The following is a 10,026-nucleotide window of genomic DNA, read 5'->3' as shown; positions in this document are numbered from 1 at the left end:
GGTTAACGTCCATTATTATGGCTTTTGTCACGTTGCACAAAAGGGGATTTGCAGGAAGAATGATCTATTTGTTGAATCATATTTCCAAGAAACACTTGCTGTTCTTGAATAAGTATAAACTTGTCACAGACAAACGTATGGTCTACAGACTTTTAAAAGGGTAGGACATTACGTAATAACCTGTCTGAAAAATTCCACACTTTTAGTGGCTTTGTCGCAAGATAATTATAGTTGTATCATAATTATTAAACCTTATCCAAATTTATTATGACAAAACAAATTCTTATCATGACTACAATAGGCTTAACACTATCAAGAAATAAAGCTCTTCATAAATTGTATACCTTTTCATGGCTGTGATCTCTTCTAATTAAGTTTGTTTCCCCTTTTTTGATTCTTAATTAATTAATTTATTTACTTTACACATGTACATTGTTTAAATTAAGTATAATATGACATGTACATGTAAGGTCAAGGTTAATATGTTGTCTTTATTTATAAATTGCATCAATCTTCATTATGTGACGACGCCTCATTATGTCCTATATGTGGTCATCATATTTATGCTGAATAGCATGCAGAGCATCATTGTTTATTATCTTTTGTCTATATATGTCAACTTTTATTATACATTAAATAATTGACACTCAAGAAATAAACATTGTAGAAATATATTTCATCTTGGTTATATATTTTTAGGCGTTATCAGTCTATAAATCGACCAAAAATAATTGGTTACATTTGCATTCCTTTTGTGTTTGTCTGATACTTTCTTTTCTATTTGAAAACAATTGAAAAGGATCCGCCCCTTTTATTGTCGCGAAAGCGAGGGGACATTGAATCTCATTCGTCTGTCAGTCTGTCCGTCTGTCACAAAAAAATCTAATCTTGGTAAAAACCTTCATATTCATATTTCATATTTCACATGTACATTACCTGTAACAAGACCTTTCTAAATATACTATGATTTTTGACCCGTGACCTTAACCTTCAAATTTGACCTACTTTTCAAAAATTTTAACATTACATTGGTCATCAATTTTGAATGAGAAGAGATAGGGCTTTCATATTAAACAAGCATATTACCTGTGACAAGACCTTTTTAAATATACAATGACTTTTGACCCCGTGACCTTGAAGTTTGACCTACTTATCAAATATTAATCTTTGCTTATATCTTTTGATTAAGAAATGATAGGGATTTCATATTTCGCATGCACATTACCTGTGACAAGATCTTTCCAAATATGCTAATGTTTGACCCTGTGACCTTGAAGTTTGACCTACTTTTCAAAACATTTTTGGTTATAAAATTTGAATGAGAAAAGGTAGGGCTTTCCTTATACACAGGTACATTACCTATGGCAAGACCTTTCTAAATTGCTATGGTTTTTGACCCCTTGACCTTGAATTTAAACTACTTTTCAAAAATCTAATCTTTGCTGATAACTTTTGATTAAGAAGGGATATGGCTTTCATATTTGACATGTACATTACCTGTGGCAAGATCTTTTCAAATATACTATGTTACTATGATTTTTGACCCCTTGACCTTGAAGTTAGACAAGACAGTTACAATATGCCATAAATAATGGCATCCCATCTGCTAAGACACCGAAAGCAGGGGAGCACTATTGTTTGAATTTGCTTGTTTTCACGGAAACTGTAACAATCATTTTTGTTTTACAAGAGTTTAAAACAAAGCACAGTCTACTGATTTTCTACATAATTAAACAACACGTAAGTCACATGAAAAACAAACAATATAATGTTTATCACTTACATGAAACATTCTCATTTCGATTACACATTATTACATAGATAAAAAAATGATGACGCTAAATTTAGCTCTAATTTTATTAAACTGGAAAAATGACACGTTTCTTCTCATAGTGGCATTGACATTAAGATAACGTATCTATACCATATTTTAAAACAGCAGGATTTTTTTTAAAAATAAAAATATCACTGGATTTATATGAAATACCTCTATATATTTATCCCAAGTCTGCAGTAATTCTTCGAAATCCATTGTATATTTTAATTGACCCAATTTTTGTTCATTGTATTTGAGTATACATAAACACAATACGGAAATAAGTACTAGGATTAGGTATTTAAAAAGTTAAATTGAATAATTCAAATATCCCCTACACGTATTTACACGCCATGTCATTTTACCGAAATATCCAAGTCCAGGGATTCACAGAACTGAAGGTATTTAAAGCGTTTGTCCTGGAAAACAATCGCTTACAGAAAGAAAAATTGACGTGAACAGCCATACAAGGTACTAGACTTTTATTTGGATTAATAATTTTACAAAAATAAAAATGAGAAAATCGACTAAAAAATCTACAAAGACAGAGATCGTGAATGGAAAAACGATAACAACCACTGTAGTGGAGGAGACTATTACGTACCCAGACGGACGTGAGGAAACCACCGTCACGGAGACGGTCTCTGGAGAGGACGGGGGTCCCCAGGAATCCGTCAACAAATCCACAAGACAAGTGGCAGTAAGTCGATAATCTTGATTATAATCTTGACAAAATTGAAATCGAAAAGCCCTGCTTTTTACAATGCATTTTGAAATAACAGTAAATTGCACTGTTAATGTAACATGTAAATTATCAGTGTTTTTGTTTAAATGTTTTATGGTTTGAATTCGCTCACGATTATTTTCGAGATTTCAAAACAGCGAACATGCATTTTTATTTATTTTGAATTCGCGTTTCTTTTCTGATTTTGCTAATTAAAATTTTTCTCACTTCAGTATTATACTACACTGCTTTGTCTTCGTGTGAAACAGCGAAAATTAATCCACAATGAAAATAAAATTGTGACTAGTACTCAAGTATCCCCCTATCAAGAAACCCAGTCCTCCTTCGAACCTATATATTGATCTCTTATTGCTTTTCAAACTGCAATTTGTTAAAACATAGTTTAATTCTTAAAATGTGAAGAAATTTTTCTACCAGATGACAAAATGCATAATAAGCATCAACATTGTTGACATTTCAGCCGTCCTCTTCTGCATCAAATGCAATAGGCAATGATAGTTCAGCATCGTCAGCACCGAAGAGCAACCAGGACCTGGATCAATGTAATGAAGACGCTTTGAAAAGGCACAACGAGTTACGAGCCAAACATGGCGTACCACCTGTCAAGCTAGCTAGGGTAGACTTGTGTCTCTTACATTCCGTTTCTCGATTTTTGACTTAGTATATGAATGAAATCGTTCCCTAGATCCAGATTTAGTGTCAACATATATCTAAGATTTATTTATTTAATTTAGATTTCATGCAGATGTGTGAGTCTTTGTTAATATAACCACTTTTATTAACATCTAAGAAAATTGAGAAAAACTTTTAACTCAGCCGATATAGTTCTAATCAGAAGGATTGTGATCCGACTTTGCAAGAAAAAAACATATTTCCTTTAATATACCCACTGTGAACAAGACTCAAACACCTTTGTAGATCTATGTTTTCTTTAAAATTGACTTTCGCCGTAGGATCTTCAAGATTATGCACAAAAATGGGCGGAACATATGGCCAAAAGTGGCAGTTTGAGTCACAGCGATTGTATGCTTAATGGAGGAAGACTAGGAGAGAATGTGGCCTTCACTGGTTCCTCAAGACCCACTGACTACGCAGGTATTCTACCAATATAACGTCGTCACCTGTGTCATGTCCCCCGAGAATCTCAGGTGTTCCCATCACGAATACAAAACTGTCGGCAAAATTCATGTCATCGATTTGTTCAAATTATTGATTCTGGGTAGCATGAAAAACTTCTATGAATGTTGACTGTGCATACTAGCTTAGTTCTGGACTTATCAATAATAAATAAAGGCAATTATTAACACACTAAATTGCACGACACTCATTGTTTTATCGAGGATTGTAACTTAACCCAAAAGCCAGTATAAAACAACTAATAGGTAAAATACTTTGATAATAAGATTCTTTGTTAAAATGACCAAAGAACGAGTGCATTTATGGGCCCCGGTAAAATGTGAAAAAATGAAGAATCAAATTAAGCATAATTTTTCATCTCAGATCATTAATTGATATCTAAACCATAAGATTCAACAAATTTTAGCGCTGAAATTCATGCTTATACAAAGAGCAAAGCCATACAATGTACTAGGGGTCAGCCGACATAAATATTCGTGATTTTCTATAGTAAATCGAGGACGGTCATTCATTTCAAAGCTTTTGTTTACTGTCAGCCTAACGTTGTACAAACTTGTGCAAATAACAAAAAACGCATTATACATTTATAAAACTTGTGTGAAAGTAGGAAATTTGTACAAGATTAGGCTTGTACTTAAAACATTAAAAATATATGAAAAGTTCAATGTTTTTCCTATAGCAAGCGAGAGCTATTTACCTGTATGACCTATGTTGAACCCACCCATGGAATAAATTATTTAAAATATCGGTAGTCACGTGAGTTCTACCCAGGTAAACATTCCTCAAAGGTGCTCACTGTAAAAGATAGCCACGTTTTGTATCATTATATCGAAGTCGTGCCGCATAGAGAAGTTTGTATGTATTTGGTTTTAGGAACACGGGAGGGTTAGGAGAGTTTAGTGTCGTTAAAATGTCATTATACATAAAAACGTAAAACATTTTTAACATTCATGTAAGACAATGGTACTGGTACATGTATTGAAAACCACCTAAATACACTTTTTTCATTTTAAAATTTAAAGGAACTAATGGTAATACTTATTGTATTATTTCAAATGCAAGCGTGCAAATTTCTTAGTTAGATCACTATGGCTACAGGCATCTATACAACTTCATTCGTTTTTTTTCTCAAGTAAAATAACGCAAGAAGTATCATTCGGCAAACGCGCCCGTCAATGATCCACCATCAGATTGTTCAAGTGTTCGATTTAAATGCCTCCTCCCCTTGATTTAAATAAACGAAACTCAAAATAGGTTCGGTACGACTTTTCCGGATTTGGGGTAGCTATAGGCATTTAAAAATCTTCATTTGTTTCAAATCCATGCTGATTTAGGTGATGTTTTAACGTGATTTTAATTAGAAATATCCACTTGTGTTTAACTATTACCAAAAAAGAACAATTTGGTAATATATTCAAAAGTAAAACGGCACTGAAAAAGGGCCCATTAAGCGTTGCTAAAGTGCACTTGTCCTTTAATATAATTTTGAAAATACACCAGGTTTGCAACTGTTGTGCATTAGGGTATGTTACTAGATCTAATGGAACTGTTTAGTGGGAAACATTAAACATGTACATATTTTTAGATGCGTGTTTTATAATAACCAATTGTAAAAGCGAGTCAAAATGTTCCTTTTCCAATGAGAAATATATAAATGTACGGAATGCATACTTCATACAATTTCTCATACCATTACGTAAAAACATATAAAAGAATACAAAACATTTTATATCAAATCCAAGTATGGGGTTGGGGGAGGGGAAACCAATTTTTTAGAACTAAAAATGAATTGTTAAATAAAATACGTTGTGTACCTTATAAACTTTAAGCTGTAATTTCGCGGTCAATTGAGCCTTATCTTGATAAATAGAATTATATAGATATCCAAAAAGTAGGCAATTGTCACCAGATACCTGATTTGCTCTTACGGCATAGACCACGATGACCTATTCTCATTGTAGGAAGTCACATTCTAGGTAGATTAACTTTTATTTAAATTCACTTTATTTTCTTTAAAAAATGTTGTTTTCGTTGTAACTTAATATTAAAGAAACGAGATCAAAGAGCAATTATATAATGCAGATCTACACGTATCGGTGTTTTATAACATATAAGTAAAATCCCCAACAAAAAGACGGAAACTTTAAAATTGAAGCCTTTTTTCCTTCGAAGATAAATTTCTTTACATGTGCATCATCCTGCAAGATTTTAAACTTTATGTTTTCTGTTTGAATTTTTAATTATTTGTCGCTTCTTATACTACTTATATTTTAAAGGAGAATTGAAATAATTTGAATTTTTTAGGGAAAGATTTTACGGATTCCTGGTACAGTGAGATTAAAGACCACAACTTCAGCAAGGACCACCAGCCTGGAACAGGTAAATTCTTACTTTAGCCCCCCCCCCCCCCCCTTAGCCCACCACCACCAGCCTAGAATTGGTAAATCTTACACACCCCTCTCTCTCCATCCATCATCAGCGTAGAAAGATAGATTTAAAAGGTAGACTTTGAAAATGGGACAAAGATACTGTATCTTTGTACATTAAATAATCTTCAAAGTCTAAGAGAGGCCAATGTAAGGGGGAGTCAAATGTGTTAACTAATAGTGCTCTAGAACTATTTTTTTGTTTAGTCAGTATTTGAATACTACCAAATGGGGGAAAGTACAACTTTGATATTTGTTACTGAGTACTAAATTAATATTTTGCTGATCCCCAATTATCCTATTTCTCTTGCTTTTGGGCAACATAGCTTCATTTATCAGCTTTATTTTGTTTTGATCTATGGATCGTTGCATTATAATCTGGGGACCGTTAAGGTCCTTGGGCCTCTTGTTAAAATTTATAAATTCATATATAAAACCTGTGTAAATCTTAGTCAGTCAGAAGTATAAGTCAGAATCATTTTTTACCAACTTTTGCTACCTACCCGCCACACTTTCAAAATAACTGCCACGAATAAGTCGAAGAACACATTGTGATTGAAATATCAAAATGTAATACGTATTTCTTGAATTTGTTACATAAATTCTTCACATGCCATCCAGAATGAGGAAAAAATCAATAGCATTTTGGTTTCTTTCAGGTCATTTTACTCAAGTTGTATGGAAGGGCACCACAGAAGTCGGGTTCGGTAAAGCAAAGTCTGCCAATGGCTGTTCCGTGTTTGTGTGCGGGAGTTATCGCCCGGCCGGAAATATGCTCGGAGATTTCAAAAACAATGTTTTCGCACCAAAATAGATATTTATTTAGAATAACAAAGTAACACCATTTGAATGTTCCTAATAATTTGAGCATGATTATATATGGATTCGGAAAATTTATTTACTAGTAATGGATATTGATGGTCATTTTAACCATTTTATTTATACTTTTAATTAAGTTCTATTTATTGAAAACCTTTTCGTGTACATATATACATGTATATCTTCTCCATATAAGTCTGTGATAATGTTGTTTTTTAACAATAAAAGAAAAAACAATCAATAGAATTATTATATTCCTTAGATTTGGTGTCTTTGTTTCTGGAAATATCTCTCTATCTGCCATACCTTACGATTAATTGTAAATTAATTATATATTTTTGGTTGAAATTGAAATTTACAAAATGGTTACTTCCACATCCAAGAGCAAGGGATCAGGTGGATCTATATAAAGACTTTATAATCAATCAATCAATAAAAAAAATTGAAAAAAAAATTAACAAGTCCTTCAGTTTGACCGGAAGTGGTTGAAATTGAAATTTACAAAATGGTTACTTCCACATCCAAAAGCAAGAGTTCAGGTGGATCTATAAAAAGACTTTATAATCAATCAATAAATCAATCAATCAAAAAAAGAAAAAAAGAAAATTAACAAGTCCTTCAGTTTGACCGGAGGAGTATATAAAAACACCGAGTTCTTTATATTAAAACACAAATCGCCGTTAAATGACTACAGTGTAGAAAAAAAATGACATCTTTGGAATTTTCTCAAATAAAATAGGTTGTCTTCAAGTCTCTTCGAGATTCGGAAGTCTACAAAACACAATCGCACAGAAGAAAATGCAACAAGAGGGACTGACTTAAAAGGAAAATTTTATTTTTCAACCATAAGAATGCAAGGCATCAACATGTCATACTTTATTACATTATAGTTATATAAGATCATGACACTCGTGACTACAAAAGTTTGCGAACTAATTGCATTACTTCCATAAAAGAAATGAAATTAGGTTTCAGTGTTCGTCATGTTTACCGTAGTTCTCTCCAATTTAAATGCACATCTATCACCGTTCTGCCAATGCGCGAATCACGTGATACAGGCGGTCACGTGACATGCTCCGTAGCGTTCTGTTCACAAAAGCTAAAAGATTTTTCCGAGTCTTACCGGCAAATTCCAGGATTTGGACAGTAAATTAGCTTTTTTTTTGCTTGTCAGATAATTTTGGGAAGTTGCCCCCCCCCCCCACTTTAGGTCAGTTTTTTAAAAAAGTTTTTTTGGGGGGAGAGTGCCCTCCCCCACTTTTGAACTGATTCATTCATTATTTGTCATAAGTCACCTACATATTGACGTCATTTTCACATTTTGACGTCAAAAACATTGAGCAAAACATTACGTAACATCTGCTATATATAGAACATGTGTATGACTATATGTGTGCTAAATGTCGAACGTTTTATTCACCCCTCGTACATGGGACTGGTCAGTTAGTTGACCGAGGATATTGGCTAATGTTAACCAATATCTGGATAGGCACAAGTAGGCCGAAATAAAACATCACGAGGAATTTTACATTTTTTTACGCTGTAAAGAAATATAAACAATTATAAAATTTATAGTGAACAAAACATCATAACAATATTTCAAAAGCTTAACAAATGAAAAACAGTATTATAAAAAGTCTATGCTTAACCAAATAATAATTTAATTATGCAGTCAGTCGTCTGCCGTGTTTTCATTTACAACAATACATGATTTAAAAAGCAAAATTTTGAATGGTGGATAAAAATGTTAACAAATCTATCGTTGGTCGAGAGGGAAATACCAAATAACAAAACAAAGCCTTTTCCAGCTTAATCAATTGTTTTAATTAGTTACAGATTCAAAACTATTCAGATTTAAATTTAATGTTTAACAATAAGTTAATCATAGTCATGCTAATCGTTAATAAGCGGTTCATAAACTTCACTCTAATCTGAAGCAAAACTTCGATATACGTTTTCTTTACAAATAAGCGCAATTTAAGTAAATTTTTCGAGCAAGCTTGTAAAACAGCCCAGTACATAGTCACAAAAGTATTTACGAATCAATGATAGAAAACTTCAATATATTTAACGCGTAAATCTGGGTAATCAGATTTTGGAACGCAGTTCGCAGTTCGCAATTCGCAATTCAAAAGTGAATTGCATTCCAGAACGGTAAATCTGAAGCATACTTGCCTGTCGTCATCCTGGACTAGGGTAGCGCACTTTATGCTTATCCGTTTCTTCACACTGACAAGAATCACTGTAGTTTAATATTGTTTCTTTATCTTCCCTTTCTACAATGCGGGATTAATTGTCAATAAATAAAAAAATAATGTTTTAAGTTTATGGTTAGCGGGTTATAGTTTTGAATCATTGTCTCTGTTTTGTTTTTTAAAAGAAATGAATTAAGTTAAGGTTTTGCTTATATATTTTTTTGAGATCGATCAGTATTCGTTATCTTCATCTGTTTCAAAATACTAGTACTTCATGCGTCGGTAAATTTCCATTTTACACAATAGCGGAATTATTAATAGTTTTCAGAGGTCTGGTTTCGGTCTGCTCACAATCTGTACTTTTTGATTGGACTTTGAGCATGATTACTATTTGTTATCTTCAATTTCATATGTTTGTTGGATTATATTACAATGTGTCACTGACAAGCTTTACGTCCATAAACTTTAAAGAGAGCGTTACAATGTAAAAACAATTTGTCTGTTCAAAATAAGGACTTCAAACATTAGATACAAAGAGTTATAAATAGTGAATTTGCAATTATGTTTAAAGGACGTTTACACTTCATTTAAAATTCTTTTTTTATTTAAAAAGAAATTTGAAAACCATGTTTTCATTGAAGTTATAATTTTTTGTTTTCGATTAAAGATGAAAGATAAAGAAGTACACGAATTTACATGCTGGTTTTTTTCTCTCTCTGAAATACCCGAATTCGAAGAACTTTTTAAATATGCATTTTTCTCTGAAATACTCGAATTCCAGGAACCAAGTGCTAAAAGGTATAAAAAAAAGGTTTGCCTTAAAAAGTCGATAACAAAAAGAAATACTGCACTAAGAACCAAGCAAGGACCAGACTTAAATTTGGATTT

General features: G+C 32.5%; 1 protein-coding gene across 1 annotated transcript; it reads left to right on the top strand.

The window, feature by feature from the left end:
• Positions 1-2,314: 2,314 nt before the first annotated feature.
• On the top strand, positions 2,315-6,981 carry LOC133174240 (Golgi-associated plant pathogenesis-related protein 1-like). The gene is made up of 5 exons (XM_061309318.1): positions 2,315-2,516; positions 3,022-3,177; positions 3,515-3,656; positions 6,003-6,077; positions 6,784-6,981. Exons 1-5 carry the CDS (start codon positions 2,331-2,333, stop codon positions 6,936-6,938), a joined length of 714 nt encoding a protein of 237 aa, XP_061165302.1. The 5' UTR covers positions 2,315-2,330; the 3' UTR covers positions 6,939-6,981.
• The last annotated feature ends 3,045 nt before the right edge of the window (positions 6,982-10,026 follow it).

Source organism: Saccostrea echinata, unplaced genomic scaffold, assembly GCF_033153115.1.
Source record: "Saccostrea echinata isolate AGI-Se365-2 ecotype Australia unplaced genomic scaffold, CSIRO_AGI_Sech_v1 ptg000057l, whole genome shotgun sequence".
In the NCBI taxonomy this organism is placed as follows: Eukaryota; Metazoa; Mollusca; class Bivalvia; order Ostreida; family Ostreidae; genus Saccostrea; species Saccostrea echinata.
This window is presented reverse-complemented; position numbering and strand designations above follow the sequence as displayed.

Coding starts and splice junctions, on each gene's coding strand:
- LOC133174240 (XM_061309318.1), top strand. CDS start 2,331: ATGAGAAAATCGACTAAAAAATCTACAAAGACAGAGATCGTGAATGGA. Junction 3,178..3,514: donor CACCTGTCAAGCTAGCTAGG/GTAGACTTGTGT, acceptor CTTTCGCCGTAG/GATCTTCAAGATTATGCACA. Junction 6,078..6,783: donor GGACCACCAGCCTGGAACAG/GTAAATTCTTAC, acceptor GGTTTCTTTCAG/GTCATTTTACTCAAGTTGTA.